The 21972-nt window shown below is 38.1% G+C and overlaps 1 protein-coding gene across 2 annotated transcripts in view; it reads right to left on the bottom strand.

Moving 5' to 3' along the window:
• Nucleotides 1-21972, bottom strand: part of Adgrg2 (adhesion G protein-coupled receptor G2) — a 108588-nt gene that overhangs the window by 18454 nt on the left and 68162 nt on the right. For both annotated transcript variants that reach the window (XM_070040777.1, XM_070040778.1), the window contains exons 6-16: nucleotides 20529-20567; nucleotides 18507-18548; nucleotides 15819-15872; nucleotides 10359-10414; nucleotides 8927-8982; nucleotides 7066-7105; nucleotides 6247-6284; nucleotides 4970-5064; nucleotides 3476-3542; nucleotides 2449-2840; nucleotides 679-844 (exon numbers count right to left, since the gene is read on the bottom strand). In XM_070040777.1, coding sequence (XP_069896878.1) covers nucleotides 679-844; nucleotides 2449-2840; nucleotides 3476-3542; nucleotides 4970-5064; nucleotides 6247-6284; nucleotides 7066-7105; nucleotides 8927-8982; nucleotides 10359-10414; nucleotides 15819-15872; nucleotides 18507-18548; nucleotides 20529-20567 — 1045 coding nt within the window. The remainder of the gene's footprint in view (nucleotides 1-678; nucleotides 845-2448; nucleotides 2841-3475; nucleotides 3543-4969; nucleotides 5065-6246; nucleotides 6285-7065; nucleotides 7106-8926; nucleotides 8983-10358; nucleotides 10415-15818; nucleotides 15873-18506; nucleotides 18549-20528; nucleotides 20568-21972) is intronic.

Here is a 21972-nt window from a genome sequence, read left to right as displayed (position 1 = left end):
TGCCTTGCATGCATGAGGCCCTGGGTTCGATTCCTCAGCACCACATAAGCAAAAAGAAAAAAAGCCGGAAGTGGCACTGTGGCTCAAGTGGTAGAGCACTAGCCTTGAGCTGAAGAGCTGAGGGACAGTGACCAGGCCCAGAGTTCAGGCCCCACAACCGGACCCCCCCCCCAAAAAAATTCCCGATTTAAAGGGTGATCATTAAAAGTCACAAAAAAACTAGTTATGTTACAAGAACCTAAAATTCATGTCTCCAGGTGGATCTGAAAACATCAGAATACCAGAGCAACAACAATAGCAGGCACCTAAGCGGAAGGAGCATTTAGCTAAAGGAATGTTTACACAAAACCCCACTGTTCGGTTTACCCAGTAAGCACCCCTAAAGTTACAATGCTCAGCTTGCCTCTTTTCATGTGCCTGTGCCCATGTCTGGGTGTGTACTCTTCTTTCTTTGCTTTGCTTTACTAATAAATGTCACTGCTCTCTATTTGAATGCATTCTGAGATATTTCACTGTGACAGCAGGAACCCAGTAACACAAATTGAAGACCCTCCCTCTGGGAACTTCTTTGGCCCACCTTGGTCCCATTGACAATGGAAACAGCACTTTTTTTTAATTTTTTTTTTTTTTTTATTAGAAGGCCCCCTCTTAGCATTTCTTCAGTTTGCTAAGTCGTACCTTTGAGCCAGAGGGGCTAATGAGGCTGGCGGGGAATGAAGGAGTTTGCTGACTCTGTTTATCATTTCACCTGCGAGGTTAGGCGCCAAGCTGCCTAAGGACAGCGCTTTCTCCATTTGGGACACTTGGGTCTCAAGATCAGAATCATTGTGGGCGGTGGCAATTCCTGTATCAAAGAGCCAAGTAAGTTTGTGAATACATGATGGGGAAAAATTCACTTAGAAAGATAAACACGCATACATAATCACCCTGTGATCTAGTCTCCTACATAGTGGCCCCAGTGGTGAAAAAAGAAAACAAAAACCAACCATATAATCTTAAAAAAGATGGGGTCATGATGGTCGATATTGGCTTTCTTCTAATAGTTTCAAACTAGAAACAACTCATCCAATGTTCATGAACTGGAGAATGGAGGGGAAAGTGTGGATTTCACACAGTCGAATATTACAAAGGGTGAGGAAAGGACTGAGCTTGCAATATATTCAACAACGTGGATCGCCAATTTTCCCAACACGTGTGGAAAAAGTGGAAAAAGCCAAACTCAAAAATGTCACATTCTATATAATTCTCTTTATGTCACATTCTAGAAAAGTCAGAACTGTGGGGAGATAAAGACATGTCCATAGTGTCACCAGGGGCTGGAGGGACATACTGACTTCATAGGGACACAAGAGGACTTTAATGGTAATGGAAAATTTAAATACCTGATGGTTATGTGACTGTGAACATTCAAAGGCATAAACAGTAAAATGTATCCATGTGTATGTACACTGTTATACACATGGAGTACATACTACCTGTTGTTGGGCCTTTTTGTCTTTTCACATCAAGACTGAAGGCCCCTGTGCCTCTGTACAGCTTCTCTAATGACTTACACAGTAGCACAACAGTCATTGTGTTGAGGTTGCCTATCTTATTTAACCACCCTTCTCCTATGGAACCATCTAGTTTTTATCTACTTTTCAGCTACTGGGTGATTCTCCAACATCTATCTTTTACTCATTTGTCACTTTACTTGTTGCCTTAGAAGTAGAAGGTGCAGGAAGGCCTCATTGATGTTTTGTGTGTGTGTGTGTGTGTGTGTGTAGCTTGTTAGGTTGATTCTACAAGGGTCACTGGAAATAGCTTTGGGAAGATGGATATTGTATGTCCAGATAATGAACTGCAATTATCCTTTATTCTTCATTCTTGAACATTTCCTTAACAGTAGCTCTAATGATTCTGGAGTTTTGTCTAAAATGGCACCGTTATTTCAAAGTCATCTGTAAATCTCCTGAACATGTTGGCATCATGGCTTAGAAGAGGCAGACACCACAACCCAAGCCCCAATCTAAGGTCATCCACAAACTTGGCATTGCCTCCTGTCCTCCAAATTCTGGAAGGCCTGCTTCTTACTCACCAGTGAGTCTCCAGAGAATCTCTAGAATTTTCTCTGCTTCTTTCTCATTTCCTTTTATCTCTGGATCTCAAAGCCTCACTTGAACCTGGGAGGCCTTCGTAGTTTTCATGGCATTCCCACGTACACCATCATTTCCAATCTAGTACAATTACTGCCATCTTTATGTGGAACACGCAGAGGCAGGAGAAGCCAAATTGCCCATCCCAGATTGTTTTTCCTATGGAGAACCTAAGTCTTCCAAATGTTTCTGCGCTTTCAGAAAAAGAAAGGCTCAAGGGGGCCTTTTCATGTGTTCTGCCTTACAAGCTGGTAGCTCTGGTTCAGCCCACACCCCAATCCTCTTAAGAGCAGTGGGCTCCCCTCATGCTTACCTGTATTGCCAGGAGGTGTGCTCACTGTGGTGCCATCCTTACGGGCAGGTAAGGTAGGAGAGGGAAGTGAGGGATTCACATGTGGTGGGCTAAGTGAAAGATCTGTCTGGGACAGCGGGGAAGAGGTAGTTCCAGAGTGGGTGGGCAGGCCAATGGCAGGGCTGGGAGCTATGGGAACTGAAGGCTGGGAAGAAGAAAGGTGAATCTCCTGTGTCACAGAGGGAGTGTCCTCGGTCTCAGAGTGATAATCAAGGGAATCAACAACAGAAGAGCTACTGGAAAAATTAGCAAGAATGGTGGCCTGAGGTGCAACTGGGATGGGTTTGCTGGAAGAAGAAAATGGCGGGTCATGTGAATAATCAGCAGAGCAGACAATGGGATCCTGTAGATCACTAAAGGAAAAAAAAATTGGAGATATAAGTGAGACACAAAGGAGCTACAGAGGGGCGAATCTCTTCCCTCTGGCGACTATCTCATACCATCAGCTTGACAATTTCATTAGTAACTTGGTACTTCCAGTCTGCCATTTCACACACTCTATGATTCTGCTACTGGCCCCTGTCCTTGCCTGGCCCTCTCCACCTCCCAGTTCAGGGCGGAAGTGAAGACACTTGCCTCGACTTGAGCTCTAGATGTCTTTTAATTGTTAAATAGGATGCCACCATGGAACCTTGCTCCTGCATGTATCACACGTCAGCCTGCTTAATGGTTTAATATACACATATGATCCTGTATGTATTTACAGACGCACTTATGTTTTATCCTGAGGTAATTTGAATGTGCAGTCGAGATTGTGAAACACTTCGTCAAGACAATGGTCCAAATGGAAACTTGATGCATCAGAAAACTACCCTTTCCTTTCTTCACTCTGAATTTCTCTAACAACCTTCAGCCATTATGCAGATAACCTTTTATACATGCATCTATATGTAATAGTAATGTGATTTAATATACGTAATAAAAGTTTCTATGTATGTGTTTATTTACTCAGGAAAAGGGTCGGCAGTATTCCAATATTGCTACATACCACTGCAGCTTTTCTAATTCTTCTGGTGAGGAAGGGCATGGTATCCTGACGGAACAGCAACACTGCTCTGAAGCAGATAAAATGGAAAGGATAAAGAAAATGTATGGATATGACAAAAGCAAGGTAGAAGCTCAAACCAATCAAGTAGGTGGTTCTTATACATTTTTAAAGAGCAATTGGCAATAATGCATGATAAAATTAACCAAATGCGTTGTTTTGTTGGATTGAACTCAGGGCCTCTTGTTGTAAGGCAACCACTCTACCACCTGATCCACTCCTCTAACCCCTTTGGCTTTTCAGTTATTTTTATGTTTTTACTCAGGCCAGTCTGGACCATGCTCTTCCCATTTACATTTCTCACAGAGCTGGGATGCTAGGCACATGCCACCATACACAGCTATTGGTTAAGATTGAGTCTAGCCAACTTTTCACCTGGGTGGGCCTCCAGTTGCTCTCCTCCTGATTGCCATTTACCAAGTAATTGTAATTATAAGCATGAGCCACTATGCCTGGCTAACTGGACATTTTTATATATACACATTATAGATACACAGTAGGTACTCAAAATACGTATTGAGTTATTAGTTCTTTCTTGGTACAGGTATGCAATAGCAATCATTCTTTGTAGACACTCCTAAGAGAAATTCACATCCCAAAGAACAATATGTTAAGGCAAATAAGCCAGGCACAGAAAGATAAATACCACATGATCTCATTCATATGTGGAATCTGTGAAACTCTGACTAATTTAAACTATAAAGGGGTACTAACCAGAGGACACTGGGCAATGTTGGTTAAAGGTCACAAAATTTAGAGGAATATGTTCAAGAGATCTATTATCTGCTATGGTGACTATACGTAGAACATTGCTCAGATAAGTTTGTAACATTCTCATGTTCTCAGTACAAAAAGATAAGTGTATAAGGTAATGTATATTCTATAATGCATATCAAAGTATCAATGTGCACCATAAATATATACAGCTCTGACTTGCCAATCCAAAAAAGGAACATATTCTAGTAGGAATCCATCAAACACTCCAAATAGAATTTTCCTTCTCAATAGGGTTTGATTTTTTTTTCATGTTTTCAGCTGATATATTGAAATTTTTTTGGGGGGGTCCGGTTGTGGGGCCTGAACTCTGGGCCTGGGCACTGTCCCTCAGCTTTTCAGCTCAAGGCTAGCGCTCTACCACTTGAGCCACAGCACCACTTCCGGCTTTTTTCTTTTTGCTTATGTGGTGCTGAGGAATCGAACCAAGGGCCTCAGGCTTGCAAGGCAAGCACTCTACCACTGAGCCACCTTCCCAGTCCCTGATATATTGAAATTTGATAAGAAAGCAGAAAAAATAAAACTTCTTGAGCTTTCTAAAAATTGCCCAAGGACCAGGATGAAACAGCAAGCTGAAAATATGCAACATTGTTAATTATATTTCAATTAAAATGACACACCAAAAGTCATGTGAAAATTGACAGAGCAACAGAGACAACTTACCCATTGGACGAATCTGTACTGTTTCCAAAGCAACCATTACAGTACACACATTCATAGTCTTGTTCAGTTTTATTGTGAATGTACAATTTAATGTGCTGAAAATAGAAATATTAATAATCAAAATGTTACCACATTTGAAATTAATCTTTATAGTTGCCATTGCTTTTGCAAAATTAAGAGTAAAGAAAGGGGCCGGGTGCCGGTAACTCACACCTGTAAACCTAGCTAGGCAGGAGGCTGAGATCTAAGGATCATGGTTCAAAGCCAGCCTGGACAGGAAAGTCTGTAAGATCTTATCTCCAGTAAACTACCAAAAAATAAAACCTGGAAGTGGAGCAGTGGCTGTAATGGCAGAGCAATAACCTTAAGCAGAGAAGAAGCTCAGAGAAAGTGCCCAGGCTCTGAGTTCAAACCCTGGGACAGCACGGAAAACAAAACAAAACAAAGCAAAACAAAAGTAAGGAAAGTGTCACTGATAGTATTGATTATGCAACATCAAGTTCCACAAGTTCCACAGATTAATAGTTTGAAAAAAGAAAAAAAAAACTGTGCTGTTCCTAGGGCTTGAACTCAGGACTTGGGCACTGACCTTGAACTTTTTTGCTCAAGGCTAGCGCTCTACCACTTAACCCACAGCTCTACTTCTGGCTTTTTGGTGGTTAATTGGAGATAAGAGTCTCATGGACTTTCCTGATTGGGCTAGCTTTGAACTGTGATCCTCAGATCTCAGCCTCCTGAGTAATTACGACGGCAGGTGTGAGCCACCATTGTTGAGCAGAAATAATTTTATTGTATGAGTTTATCTGACTCTCATGGAATGCTCGGGTGCAGGTAGTGACATTATTTATCTGTAGACCCATTGGTTTATGTAACAATGAGAACCAATGGACACACGTTAAATGGTTATTTGGGTACCCTTAAATAATGGTTGGACAGTATCTGGTTCTTGTTTTCTCTTCCTTTTTAATCTTTTCCTTCCTCTTCTGTAATTCCAAGCTCTCTACTATGTTTCTTATTTCCTGCCTAAGTCACTGTGAGTTATTTCTTAGTTATATTGGTAGCTAAGAACACTGATGATCCTTAGCTTCATAGGAAATAAGATGAATGCAACACAGTGACCAGTGTTAAGAAAAATAAAAATACAGAAATCTTAAATGTCACTAGTATGTAAGCAGGAGGAAAGCCTTGGAATTCACATTTTAATGAAGACTCGTAATATTTGATTCCTCACAAATGCAGAAATAATAATATTTATGAAAGAATTAAACATGACTGACCTTTGGGCCTCTGCTGTGGCACACATTATAAAATAAGTCTGAAATAAACAAGCAAGAGTACACATGTTACTTTGACAATTGAAGATGTCAGAAAACATGTCCTACGGCTAATCACAGAATTTTGGAATCACAAGAACCCCTAGAGGTCGTCCACTTTATATTCCTAGTAACATCATCCACTTTACGGTCCTACTGGATTCCTGACATACCATAAAAGCTTTTTGTGCTATAAGAGCTTTATCTAGAGACTGCAGCCAGTGTGAGGGAACCTGACGGTATACAAGGAAGAATATTCTCTTGGAATTTTCATTTTAAGAAGCTTTTGGAGCTGGGTGCTGGTGGCTCATGCCTATAATCCTAGCTACTCAGGAGGCTGAGATCTGAGGATCGAGGTTCAAAGCCAGCCAGGGCAGGAAAGTCTGTGAGACTCTTATCTCCAAAAACCACCAGAAAACTGGAAGTGGCGCAGCAGCGGCTCAAGTGATAAAGCGCTTGCCTTGAACTGAAGAGTGCAGGGACAGCGCCCTAGCCCAGAGTTCAAGCCCCACAACTGACAATGAAAAGAAGCAGCTTTTGGTTTTTCATAAAGGAAAACCTGTCTCCGTGTAAGGTCCACCCACAGCTCCTAGTTCTGACTTTTTGAATGGTGTAACTAGTTCCTTTACTCTTTACCTGATAGATTTGGGAGAATATAGACACATACACATACATATACAAACACATACACATATACATATATATATCCTTAAGAACGCACAACTATGTGATTTCCCCAAGTAATAATGATTATAAAAAAGACACAGAGTATACTAGGATTACCTCACTTAGGGTTTGTAGAGTTTTGTTGAGCTCTGATCGCCTGTTAATAAAACGAGAGAAATTGACATTCAGGCAACCAATAATGTAAAACTCAAAACACATAGGTTTTCAGCCGTTAAATGAAGTGCTTGGTATTTACTGCTTACAGCGCTCACTTTGAAGAAACACAGGGTGTAATAAGAGACTTTTATGCAGGGAAAATAAATCATTTATACAACAAAGAAAACTAACCAGATAGGCGCTGAATGGGTTTTAGCGGAGAGCAAGATATAAATTATAGTTGAACAAGCTACTTAATCATTAGGCTATTGCAGCACCCTCACCTGCCACCCCTGCACCTAGCTTCTTCTAGCAGAGAGCAAGAGGAAGAGATGGCTTCTAGGCAAAAAAAAGAAACATTCTGAGAGGGGCATGTGCTCACCCTGGGCCTCTGAGGACATGTCACTCCCTCTCCAACTGTGCAGCCTGCCCTGCCCAATGCCCGTCAGCTCTGTATTCCCCACCGCACATTTCCTTTTAGGAATGGCATTCCTCTTCTCCAATTCTGCTCCAACAATATTTATACTTCTGTAAACTGGCAGAGCTTCGGTGAAGTTAAGATGAAAGGAAGCTAGTTAACGAATTCCCTCTAAGGCACATTCGGTGATGTCTGTAGACATCTTTGGTTATGCAACTGGTATCTAGTATGTGGTTCAATAGCCTATAATGCAGAAGAGGGCCTCCCACAACACAGAACTGTGAGGCCCAAAACACCTATAGTAATGGGATTGTGAAACCATTTCAAAGAATGGGCAATAGTTCCAGCTGGCTGCCATTGAGGTCTAGAGGGAAGAGAAGGACATAGCAATAGTCAGCCAGCTTTTCAAACCACCAGCAATGACTCCTCTATAATTTGGTAGCTTACAGGGCTCTAATCATTCCCACTCCCCAATATTTAAATTCTTAAGACTGTCCCGTAGTACCCAGTAAATGTCCTATTTTCTGGAGTTGTTCCTTCTGTGACAGAGTAAGATTATCACTGACCTAAGCCATCCTGCTGGTTGATGTTTTGGCCTACAATCTACCTGGGGAGATCTATTTATGATGCATTTCTCAATATGCTAGTTCTTGTAAGCCAACATCTACTTAATAGAGGGCTCTCTCTCTCTCTCTCTCTCTCTCTCTCTCTCTCTCTCTCTCTCTCTCTCTCTCTCTCTTTCTCTTATTGTCAAGGTGGAGTACAGAGGAGTTATAACTATATTCTCTCTTTTCCTCTCTCTTATCCTCTCTCACTCTCACTGTTTTGTGCCCATTCTGGGGCTTGAACTCAGGGTCTGAGTGCAGTCCAGGAGCTTCTTTGGCTCAAAGCTACCCACTTGTGCCACAGCTTCATTTCTGGCCTTTTGGGTGATTAATTGGAGATAAGAGACTCATAGACTTTCCTGATCTGCTTTGGCTTTGGACTGTAATTCTCAGATCTCAGCCTCCTGAGTAGCTAGGACTATAGGTATACCCTACTGGTGCCCCACTCTCTTGCTCTCACTTTTGAATTGAATTTTTGATGCTTCATGAAGGCATGAACAGGTGGCATATATGGAATCCTACCTTGAACTAGTCTTTCAATCATGCTCAGTAATAAATTGCATTGGAACTCAAATAGCAATTCAAATGAAGCATGTCATCTCCTAGAATCAGATGGAATAACATGATGGGGGTTATTAGTTGATGAAAGGTGACTCTGCTTAGCTTGTGAAGAAGGAAGAGCCATTTGGCTCTCTATCTTTTGAGCCTTTCTTTCTATTCTTGGTTTTCAGGGAGCCAAAGTGGCGCAACAAATATCTCCCCATAGTTGAGATCGAAAGTTTAAAATCTGATTACTTACTTGAGTTCACGCAGAGATAAGATTCTAGTGAAGGTGCCATTAGCTATGTTTTGAGTCTGTTGGAAATAAGTTATTAAGAATACATGAGACATCATTCGTTAGGTTTTTGTTTTTGTTTTTACCCCTTCTCTAACAAGAGGTTATTCACTTTTGTTGACCTCTGAAGAACTATACGAGACTGAATCCTAACTCCCTGCACTGTATCTACTAGATCATCACATTGTAGCTACACATATAAGGGTAGGGCAATGCCCCCAAATCAATCCATTTGGGCTGAGCTGGTTTTAGTTTATTTATTTTTAAATTTCGGGAATCAGCAATAATGATATGCTAAGTTCTCTTTCTTCAGCTCATGGGTTCCCCCAAAATGACACTACTAGAGTTCTCATCCTGACAATCCAATGTAAAAAAGGAAACTTCACAGTGCCACTGGCACGTTTCTAGGCCCTAGTTCATGACCCAAGAGCATAGCAGAGAACATATTCACTGGATGAACAAACACATTTGGCTGGGATCCTCTGAACCAATTTAGGTTATGGGCCTTGATAGCACTATATCTGAATTGCCCATGCAGGGAGCATAATCATATTTGGGAAGTTCTTCTTAGATTTAGCACATATTTCTTTTTTTTTTTTAAATTTTGCTAGTCCTGGGGCTTGAACTCAGGGCCTGGGTACTGTTTCTGAACCTCTCTGTACTCAAGGCTAGTACTCTGCCACTTGGGCCACAGCGCCACTTCTGGCCTTTTCTGTGTATGTGGTACTGAGGAATCGAACCCAGGGCTTCATGCATGCTAGGCAAGCACTCTACCACTAAGCCACATTACCAGGCCTCATCACATATTTCTTGTTGCCAGGAATTTCTATGATAACTGAAAGTTTAAACTCGTAAAAGAAAGCATTGTGTTTATATTCTTCAGCAGCAAATCAAGTTGAAAACTAAAATATAATTATTAATCAAATACCATGGTTATTATGAATTCAAGCCCTTATCACAAAGCTAGAGGCAAAGATGCATACTTTATATAAATTCAGTGACAAAGGAAACATACTAAATATCATAAATAATCTGAGTCTCCAGCAAAACTTTAAACATGCACATTCGCTTCTTTTTCCTTTGCTAGCGCTTGGGCTTGAATTCAGGGCCTTGTATTCTTGCTTGTTTTCTTTTTGTTGTTGTTCGTGGCAGGCACTCTATCACTTAAGCCACACCTCCACTTCTGGCTATTTGCAGTTATTTGAAGATAAGAGTTTTGTGATTTGTCTGTTAGAACTAGCTCTGAATGGAGATTCTGAGCTCTCAACCACTTGATTAGCTAGAATGACAGTATATTTACTTTTTAAGATTGCAACAAAGGCTGGATGTATGATGCGAATATGAGGCCCTGAAGAGAGACCCCAGTACCAACCCCTGAAAAGTCTTTAACACCTACCTGGGTAACATTGTGTTCTTCATCATATTGAAACATTATCTCACCTCTGAAAAACACTAAAAACAATTTTCAGAAAGAAAATTTGAGACTTGTGTCCTTATAGTTCAACAATTAACAAAATATACAAACAGGTTTCCAAGTTCTTAATAGTTCCATCCAATTCTTTGTTTTTATTTCCACTTATTCTCCAGTCAAGCTACCGTCATGATTATCAACACAATTTTCAGAGAATGTGGTGTGGAAATTCAAAAAGAATTCAAAATCAAATTTGTCCACTTGTTAAAAAAATCTCACCCACAACTGCATCTCATTGGCATTTGCTTTCTCTTACAGATAACTTGGGGACTACTTGGGGACTGGACTATAGCTCTCATGTGCACTTTCTAAAAATAATCTTTTTAATAATGGTTGCAATCACATAGATAAGGAAGCGAGTGACAAAAGTATTTCTCTGCCACCAACAAGTCTTACGGAATTCTGTTTAATCGTTGCCAGTTTTAAATTTTTTGATTTTGTTTTTAAAATACAACAACCTGGTATCTTTCCTAGGCAAACAACTGAGTTTTCAGTTTGAAATCTGAACAGTGTACAGGGTAAATCCTTTCTTCAGATGAACAACACAGTGTTGCTTGTAAAAATGCTCACTTTTGGAAACACTAAACCCAATTTCAATTAAACTATGTCTTCTTGGGTATTTCATTTCCAGATAGAAATCTGGAAATAAAAAAATCTCCTACACTGAAGAACATTGGTGTACATTTTATGTAGGAGTCAAACACTGGCCACTTGAGCAATAGAGCAAAGATAAACGGAGCAGGGTTTGGTCAATGTTTCTGGTGATAGAGCTACCCAACTCTCATTAGAGCAAAAAGCATCCATAGATAATATGTAAGTAAATAGTCATGATGATATGCCAATGAAACTTGATTTATAGCAGGGTGCTAGTGGCTCATGCCTGTAATCCTAGCTACTCAGTTTGAGATTTGAGGATTGCGGTGTGAAGCCAGCCCTGGCAGGAAAGAAAGTCCATGAGATTCTCATCTCCAATAAACTACTCAGAAAAGGCCAGAAGTGGTGCTGTGGATCAACTGATAGAGCTCTAGTCTTGAGAAGAAGCTCAAGGATAGTGCCCAGGCCCTGAGTTCAAGCCCCAAGACCAGCAAAAACAAAAACAACACACACGCACACACAAACACAAATACACAAAAACCCAAAACAACAACAACAAAACACCCCTTGATTTATAAAAGCAGTTGGCTGACCATAGTTGGAATATTAGTTTTCCAACCCCTGAGCTAGAGGGTTAGAGGCTGCCTCAAATCCTCTTCTTTTACTGTTCCTCAAAGTGCAAGAACTGATTCCAATAGCAATGTATTCTACAGTCCACTTCCACTTAAAGATGGTCAACAAGGACAGTCAACCAGTCATTCAACAGGATTGTTTTCGGCAATTCTTCTACTAAGAACCTCAACTTTTACATATCAACATTGAAATTCCAATTAATATAGTATATGATTACTAAAAGTAAAAATGTTTGATATGTGCATAAAATTACACATTTTGAAGAAAGAAAACACTTAGCTTTTATGCCAGTACTGGGGCTTAAACTCAGGGCCTGGGTGCTGTTCCTTAGCTTTTTCACTCAAGGCTCGAGTTTTACCACTTGAGCCACAGCTCCACTTGCAAAAATTTTAGCTTTTAATCTTATTTAGATGCTGTGTTTGTGTTTGTGTGTGTGTGCGCGTGCATGTGCACATGTGTGTATGTGTGTGTGTGAATGTGTATGTACATATATATATATATATATATATATATATATATATATATATATATATGCACTGACACCCACAGTTTCTCACCCATTGTTGTTCAATACACAGTGAGTCCCATAAATGTGCCCTGGAGAAAAGTGGGTCTGATTTCATATAGTAGCTAAGAAGCTATTATCTTTGACCTTTGGCCTAATTCTTCCTGTTCATTATTTAGTTCTCAGTTTATCTACCTTTAATGTAGCCAGATTGGAAATCTGAAAAAAGCAAAAGTTTCTAGTTTCTGGCAGGATACTGTGGGATTTCTGGTGCCAAAAGACTTGGTTCCCTGATGAGCTTATTTTTACCAGACACCAAAACAAATGGTCAGTCCAGTTACTTGATTAGGGAAAACATTACTCTAACTAGCTTTCTGGCATGTGTTATTCATGATGAACAGGACTTTATGACTGTACTTTCAATTTTCAGTTACCAAACATCATATAGACACAACATGGCATTAGACATTAGTCACTAGTCTAAAACACAGATAAGGGGCTGGGAAGGTGGCTCAGTGGTAGAGCACTTGCCTTACATGCTCGAGGCCCTGGGTTTGATTCCTCAGCACCACATAAGAAAAAAGCCAGAAGTGGTGCTGTGGCTCAAGTGGTAGAGTGCTAGCCTTGAGCTAAAGAGCTGAGGGACAGCGCCCAGGCCCAGAGTTCAGGCCCCACTACCGGACCCCCCCAAAAAAAAACCACAGATAAAACACAAAAATAATAGTATTATGGGGAAAGAGAGTGAAAAGAAAGGTAAAATGGGGAAGAAAGGAGGAAGAGAATAGAAAGTTATCCTGTATATAAAAATAAATGTATCTCATACTTTTCTTTCTTTAACAAAAACTAGCCAATATTTATTTCCCTCTTACATTCTACCTGGATCATTATCTCAACAAAAAGCTCAGATGAGCACACCTCACATCCATATAGTTAGAAAATGTTCTGGAACATTCTTTCAATATAAATTTTTCTAGTTTTCTAATTTTTCCAACTTCAACTTATTTACTTTTTTTACCTTTGCTTGTTACTTGCTATCTTTGTTTTTCAAACCAAGTATATCGCTATTAAAATGAACAACATAAAAGGAAAAGCATTCCTAAAATGATTACTATTAAGATTATAGCAAGACTTTAATAATATAAACTACTTTGTTATCTTCTCTCTTTCTAGTTCTGAGCAACTACGCCATATATATATATATATATATATATATATATATATATATACATATATGCACACACATATATACATATACATATATACATGTATATATGTATATATAAATGCTTTTTGTCAGTCATAGGGCTTGAACTCAGGGCCTGGGCACTCTTCCTCAGCTCTTTTTCTCAAGGCTATTACTCTACCACTTTGAGCCACATCTCCACTTCCAGTTTTCTGGTGGTTAATTAGAGATGAGCCTCATGGACTTTACTGCCTGGGCTAGCTTTAAACCATGATTCTCAGATCTCAGCCTCCTGAGTAGCTAGGATTATAGGCGAGAGCTCCCTCCCCCATCCCTGTGCCCAACTTTGCCACATCACATTATTATGCTTCACATTTCATCATCATCATCATCATCATCATCATCATCATCATCATCAGTATTGATCCTGAGGCCTTGGCATTCTCCCTGAGATTTTTCGCTCAAGCTTAGTACTCTACCACTTGAGCCACAGCTTTTCCAGCTATTTGGTGGTTAATTGGAGACAAAAGTCTCAGGGATTTTCCTGCTCAGCCTATCTTTGAATTGTGATCCTCAGATCTCAACCTCATGAATAACTAGGATTATAGGCATGAGCCACTGGCACTGGCCAACATTGCATTGGTTTTAATAATGAAGGAAGCCTAGAGAACCAAACCAATGTGAGAAAAGAGAAGATTATTTCATCCCACTGCTCCATGGCAGAAGGGAAAATATTCCTATTTCAAAAATGGCATATTCTTAAGAAAATTTAATCTCAATTGTATACATAATAGATCGTCTTTGTTAGAAATGACAGAGCACAGTGAATACTATTAGAATCACCATTTAATTAAACAGAATGTATATATATATGTGTATATATATACATGTATATATGTGTATATATACGCGTGCGCGCGCGCGCACACACACACACACACACACACACATACACACACACACACACATGGTTTTAACATTCTAGCATTCTGATTTGTTTTATTCTCAACATAGGAAAATACCCTGTTTTAAGCTATAATACTTAAGGTCCTATAGAAAAGTTTGCAGGATTTATATATGAAAAGTAGATCTTAATAATTAAAAACTTAATTGCTATGTTCATGAATTACTATAAAGGTATTAGTTATGGCTTTAAAGCGATATAAAAAAGTGTTGTAGAGCTCCATGTGTCATTAAGGAAGTTAATGTATATCACAAAAAATTAAAGGTAATTATAGCTAACTCTGAAAATGATAGCTAGGGAGGAATATATACATAAAGCAGGAGGAAAAGAAACCATTTTTCTCTATGGAGCAAGTTGATCTGGTAATGTGTAATATATACAAGAACTAAGGTTAAAAATAACAGCAACAAAGAAAAATCCTCTTGTGTCCATATCTTGGGGTTCATTTCGCTTAGCATCATCTTATATGGTCATATGTACATAGCTTTTGACCTTTTCTGCTTGTCTGGTAAGATTATCCTAGACGTATACTAGTTATTGCAAATAAGTGAAACCATGGGACCTATGTTTCTTTGGGTCTGGCTTACTTTACTTAATATAATTTTTTCCAAGTCTTTCATTTCCTAACAAATGGGGCGGTATCATTCTTTTAGATGGGGGCATTGTGTGTGTGTGTATATACATTTTCTTGATTCATTCATCTACTGAGGGGCATCTGGGTTGGTTCCATATCTTAGCTATGGTAAATAATGCTGCAGTAAACATAGTTGTGCTGGTAGCTTTAGTGTGTTCTTGTTTGTGATCATTTGGGTAAATGCCCCAAAGTGGGATTACTGGGTCATAGGGGAGCTCTATGTGGAGTCTTTTGAGGAACCTCCATACTGCTTTCCAGAGTGGTTGAACAGGTTTACACTCCCACCAACAAATTACTACGTGATTATTTGTTTCTTTTGTATGTTCTTCTCCTTATGGTATAACCCCTTTTGTCATTGTATTTGATTCTTGTGTGCTGCAACTTGTATATACGTTCTTCTAATTTGGGGGAGGGGAAGGGAAATAACAAAATGCTGAAACAAGGATACAGATCAGGTCAACCCAATGTAACAATAAGATGTATATGACACTATTAAAAATGAACTTTACAACTTGGAGGTGAGGGAGGGGAGGGAAGGAATGGTAGGGGAGAAACAAAGGAAGAGGTAACAATGCTCCATAGGAAATGTACTTCTTACCTTACTCATATAACTGTAACCCCTTTGTACAGTATCTTTACAATAAAAATTTATATACCAAAAAAAGATTAAAAGGACACTATGTTGAAAATGAACTTCACAACTTGGGGAGGGAGGGAGAAGTTGGGGAGTTGGGGAGGGAAGGGATAGTAGGGGGAAAACAAAGGAGGGGAGTAACAATGCTCGATAGGATATGTACTCATTACCTTACTCATGTAACTGTAACCCCTTTATACAGTATATTTACAATAAAAATATTAAAAAAAGAACTAACCTGAGTCATTGCAAATAGATGACAAATCATAGATATTTTTCTGGGATTTGGCTCCTGCAAAGAAAAAAAAAGTAGCTGGTTAATTATGTCAATAATTATATACTAGACTATACTGCAATTATGTACTATAATATCAAGAAAATTTCACAAATGAAAGCATCATAGGTGAACAAAAATATGAATAAGCAGGATATAATTGGATGGATGGATTCTATGAAGGCCAAAGGAATGAGCCTTTATCTCATTGCTCAGCTCTGGAACTTGACTCTTCTATTTTTGTGTGTGTGTGTGTCTGACTTTCATTCCCAATTAACCCCTTTTCTGTTCAATATAAACAGAGCACTATGAAAACAAGTCACATATATAGAGATTTTAAGTGGAACAGCTCTCAATTTTAGCTCTTACTTCTCATCCTGTATGAGCTAGTCTTTAATTCTTTATACAAATCAATATTTGAAATAACATTGTCATGATATCACTTTATGAGCAAAAAAAATAAAATTCAAAACTACCTATCACATTCTATAGGTTTGAGGAAATTATAGATATAGACCCTGCCCACAAAGAGCTTACAATCTATTAGGTGATATAGGGCAGGAAATAAGTTTAAAGTGATGGCTAGGACATCAGACCACACAGGCATACAGAGAAGCAGAGATGAATGGGAGATGAAATGGACCATGTCAGAACAAAACATTACAGAATAATCTGAGAAATGTTTTCTCCTTTAATAAAAAGGAGAAGCACAATCTTTTCTTTGATCTGAAACGAGCTCAAAGTTCACTTAAGAATATTCCCTTAATTAATTGCAACCTTTTAGTGAAGCATAAGAAATCCATAGTAAATGTGAGATACAGATGTACACAATGTATTGTGTAAATCTCCTGGAGGAAAACAATGGCCAAATTAAGGTATAATTTTGCTTCTTGTTATACCTTGCTTACAATTAATTCCATTCCCAATTGCTAGTTTATTTCCACTGCACATTATGATTCTTTGGTTTGAGCCTATGAGAAAACTAGTATGGATATAAATTAAAATTACATTTTGATTTAGTGTATGCCATATAGTTTCTTTCAGAATGATTTATCCGTATGTATGGACATCATGCTTCAGCTTATAGTCTTAATTCTGAATTCAGGTATAAAATGTTACCTGACACATAGATTTCTATATTATTCCACACTAAAAGAGAAACATTTCTATTAAATGTACTTTCTTGTAGACAAAGCTTATTATAATGTATACATTCTGAAAATATTATGCATGTAATTGTTCAAGAGAAAAGGGAGGAAGGTTGAGGGAGAGTAATGGAGGGGGCAATCTGATCAAGGAACATTGTATGCATATTTGGACATGTCAGAACAAAACTCTATTGTACAGTTAATTGATGCTAATAAAAATGTGGGACAAAATCTCTAGATAGCAGATACTATGCTTTTAGTATCCTTTGAGTCATTGGTCCATTGCTCACTAATCTCATAATCTCACGTCTTTCTCCAAATTTTACCTACAACTCCATTTCTAATTGTATGTATCTTTTTGTTTTTGCTGGTTACTGGGGTTTGAACTCAAGGCCTCAAGACTTCACAGTAGGCACTACGCTGAACTGTATCTTCAGCTTTCCAACTGAAGATTCAGCAGTATCTTTATGCTGCTTGCCCTTCCTTCCTTCCTTCCTTCCTTCCTTCCTTCCTTCCTTCCTTCCTTCCTTCCTTCCTTCCTTCCTTCCTGCCTTCCTTCCTTCCTTATTTTTTTCCTTTTTGTTTTTTGAAAGTGTCCCACCACATGCCTATGTTGGCCATGTATTCATGATTCTCCTGCCTTTGCTTCCAGAGTGCTAGGATTACAGGCGTGTGCCACCATATCCAGGTTTGCTACTCTATTCATATTGAGAATTTTCTTTCCTAATTCTATGACCACTGATCATACCTTAAATCCTGAATGAGAAAACTTTGAGAAGGACCAGATAGCAAAACATTTAGGTTTTGTGGGCTATTTGGCCTCGGTTGTAACTACTCAACTCTTGTAGGTAGCAGAGGTAAACAAATGGGCAGGAAGTATGCCAATACAGCTTTATTTCCTAAGACAGGCAGCAAACCCGATTTGACCCATTGGTGATGGATTGCCAACTCTTGGTTGAAATCAATTAGAAGTCCTTGTTAGTCTTGTATTGGGTACTTAAAGATATACCACTTTTCATTTTGAAAGCATTTGAGAGTCACTCCTCTAACTCCTTCACTAATTGTACCCTGTCAGTTATCTTGTTACTCCAAGCCTCTTTCTCTTACATGTGTTCAGAAAAATTTGTGGAGGTAGGAATGTGGCTCTGTGGTAGAACATATACTTAGATCTAGTTTCCACCACCAGCACCAACATAAATTAAAAAGAAATTCTCCTGGAATCATCATCTTTATTTGCCTAAATGTTCATGTCAGTTACCTATTTGTGTGCCTTGTCTCCCCCCTAGAAAGATTCTTAAGGGTGGGCACTGTGTCCGATCACTATAATATAGCCCAAAACACTAGTTGTCTTCAGGTATCCAACTGTGCATACACATATATTCATTAAGAACAGCTTTTAATTTTACAAGGTAGGAAAAAGAGAAAGAAATCATAAATCCAACCATTTGTTTAGTCTTACTTTAGTTATAAAAAAGAAAGTCTTGATATTGATAATAAGTCATACCTGATGCATTGAAGGTTTTTACTATAGTGATTTTAGCTTTTTCTGCAAAGAAGCAATTTAAATATTAGAGCAGAATTGTTGCTTGCTTTAAAACAGACAGTTTTCCATGACTATTATTTTTTTTAGTGACGTGGTAAGAAAAATCACCCTGTTGACATCTTTAAGACACCATTGGTTTTCTCAGCAGCCAGACGAATGGGACTTAGATTCATGGAACACGTAACACTGGTTTAGGGTGTGTCAGGGAGTAGGAGTCTCATGTTTACCCAGTTAGATCACACCCACTACACACCCCTTTGCTTGTGTAATTTGACTTCAGTTTCCAGAACTGCTGCTAGATCAACAAATGTGAATTTATACTTCAGATATGAAGATGATAAGTTAGTATTAAAACCAGAAGATAGTTTAGAGAGAGCAGGTGATTCAGAATAAAAATAATTGATGTCAGTACACATGAGATCTAAAATGTTGCTACTATTGTCTATAATCAAGCATCCTGCCACTTCTTTTAGGAGTCGATATAATAATATCTCCATTGTAGTATTCTTAGGTAAGTTAAGACCATCCAACTACCATCACCCAGCAAGCCCATAGCAAAACCAGGACTGTTTAGAGTTAAGGACTCACTGGAAAATATTAATCTGTTCTGAAGAAGCACACTGTAGCTATGTTTTTCCAATGCAGTTTAGGGATAGAACCCATGGTTCATTCTCCTAGATAATGGAGAACCAGGTTCAGAAATGATGGCCAACTCTTTAAGGATGTGTTAATGGCACAGATTTGCAAAGAAGCTGTCTTCTAGGGCAAATGAGCAAATTTTAAAGAAAATACTAGCTCAGAGGTTGGAGACCTCATAAAGAATAATGACATTATACTGGTAATTTCAGAAATCTCCTGTGTGTGTATAGGTATGTGTGTATGCATAGGTATGTGTGTATGCATGTTACTAATGATTGATTTCAATGTTTGATCCATGGACAATGATTGGTAGCAATTACAGAGGTGGATAGCACTTTATACTATCAGTTAGTATCTTTGTATTATTTGCCCTGATATTTTTCTTCCCACAGCAAACAAACATGTCTGTGAAATGAATTTCTGGTTTTAGTAGTTAAAGTGTGTTTGGGGAAAACATTCAAATTGACTAGTAAACAAGACTGCAAAATAAAATCCTAAGGAACCGAGAGATAGATTTAACAACATACAATATAGTCCTAGTAACGGTGCAGTGACATAGACATTCTCATCCACTGCTGTCAGGAATGGTGCTAGGAATAACCTTTCTAGAAAATATTTGGGCAGTAGGCATCAAGGGCCTTAAAATATTCATACTGCTGACCTCTTATGTCCAATCTTAGGAGAGTATCTTACAGGAATCAGGGTAAATGCAAAGATATTGGCACTAGAGAATTCATTGAACAACTTCTATTAAAATAGAAACAACTATAATGTTCAAAATATGGCATACAATGGAATAATATCAAATCATTAATGTCAAGGGATACTGGCAAATATTTATAATTTAATGTTAAGTCAAAAGAGCAAGATATAAAATCTATGCAAATGATGACTATTTTGCAGAAGATAAAGAGAGCATATGCATATACATACATGTATATACCACATGAAAATATACCATCACTAGTGGTAATAGTCTTAGGAAAGTAACATTAAAAATGATTTCTATTTTCTTGTATTTCCTTACATTCTTTACTGTAAGCTAATATATATATATATATATATATATATATAACTGTAATCCTCCTCCTCTTCCTTTTCTTCCTCCGAATAACAATTACAATTTTAAATGAAGTTTTATGGCCATGATAGTTTGAAAGTTTGAGAATGAGGTGACAAGAGAATTATAGTTCAAAGTCAAAATCAAAGGATAAATAAATCAATAGTTGAAGCCAAGGGAAAATGAGGAAAGTTCTTTACTAACCAAGTATACTACACAAATGATAAACTCAAGAAGCCATATTATAAGATAAGCTATGACGTTTGGAAATAACTTGATATTACCTGTTTTGTTTAAAGTAGACAATACACTTGAAGTAGCATCTGAAATAAAATAATAAAAATTAGTGTAAATACTGGAATGGTTAACAAATGTATCTTTCCAGATTCCTTAAACACCTAACTTTTCCCCACATCCAGGAGGAGTTAAACCAACTGGCACTACTAAATGTGTCTGTTACTCATCTTGTCAATGCTTCCCATTGTCTGACACTTAGAGATAATTACTAAGAAAATATTCATTCTCTGAAAATGTTTCCTAAATGCAACACTCTTCAAATTATTAGATTTAAATAAACTCATTTTGTATCTTTTTCCCTCTATGATAATGAAAGTTTCTAAAATTTATGAAATTTCCAACATTAATATTAGCTTTATTAAATAGCCTTAAGACTGCTTAATTTTATTTATTTTTTTGTCAGTTGTGGGGCTTGAACTCTCCGGCTGGGCGCTGTCCCTCAGCTCTTCAGCTCAAGGCAAGCGCTCTACCACTTGAGCCACAGCACCACTTCTGGTTTTCTGGTTGTTTATTGGAGATGAGTCTCATGGACTTTCCTGCCATGGCTGGCTTTGAACCACGATCCTCAGAGCTCAGCCTCCTGAGTAACTAAGATTACAAGTATAAGCTGCCGGCACCCAGCTTAATGCTAACCAACACCAAGCTTAATGGTCCACTCTTACTAAACAATTTTATTTATTTATTTTTTGCCTATTATTTTTTAAAAAATTTGTATGCAACTGAGTTGCCTTAGAGTCTTTTTTTTTGTAAAGATACTATACAGAGGGTTACAGTTACATGAGTAAGGTAATGAGTACACTTCCTATTACTAAACAATTTTAAATAATTCTGGTTTAAATGTGTATTTCTTAAACATTACCTTCAAACTACTCTTAGAAAAAAATCGTCTTGATCCTGTTTGTTGTAAAATATAGTTACAAAAATCCATTCTACCGGTATTTCTTTAAATGAAAAGCATGCTAGACCATGTCATTCTAAATGGAATTTTAGCAGAGTAAAGGAATGAGTGGATCATGGTAGTGTATACCTGTGATCCTAGAACTCAGGAGGCTGAGGCAGGAGAATCATGAGTTCAAGGTCAAGTCTGGGCTACCCAGTGAGACTATGTCTCAAAAATCAAACAAGTGTCACGGTGCAAAACCAGTATTAGATTAATGGACTATGCAATGGCCCTATGAGGAATTAGTAATTATGTTAAGTTAGTCATACCAACATATCAACCTGAAAGAAAAAGTTGAGTTGGGAGAGATGAGGGAGAAGGATGGAAGGGATGAGATTGATCAACATGCATTGTATTCCTAAATTGATACATTGAATTAAAACCCCTATTCAACTATTTAAAGCTAATAAAAATAAATAAAATAAAAAGAGTGAAAGTCCACAAGTAAGAATATGCTTAAATCCCACAATTGAAAATTTGTCAAAATCCAT

Source organism: Dipodomys merriami, unplaced genomic scaffold, assembly GCF_024711535.1.
Source record: "Dipodomys merriami isolate MVZ:Mamm:240054 unplaced genomic scaffold, mDipMer1.0.p SCAF_3, whole genome shotgun sequence".
Classification (NCBI taxonomy): Eukaryota; Metazoa; Chordata; class Mammalia; order Rodentia; family Heteromyidae; genus Dipodomys; species Dipodomys merriami.
This window is presented reverse-complemented; position numbering and strand designations above follow the sequence as displayed.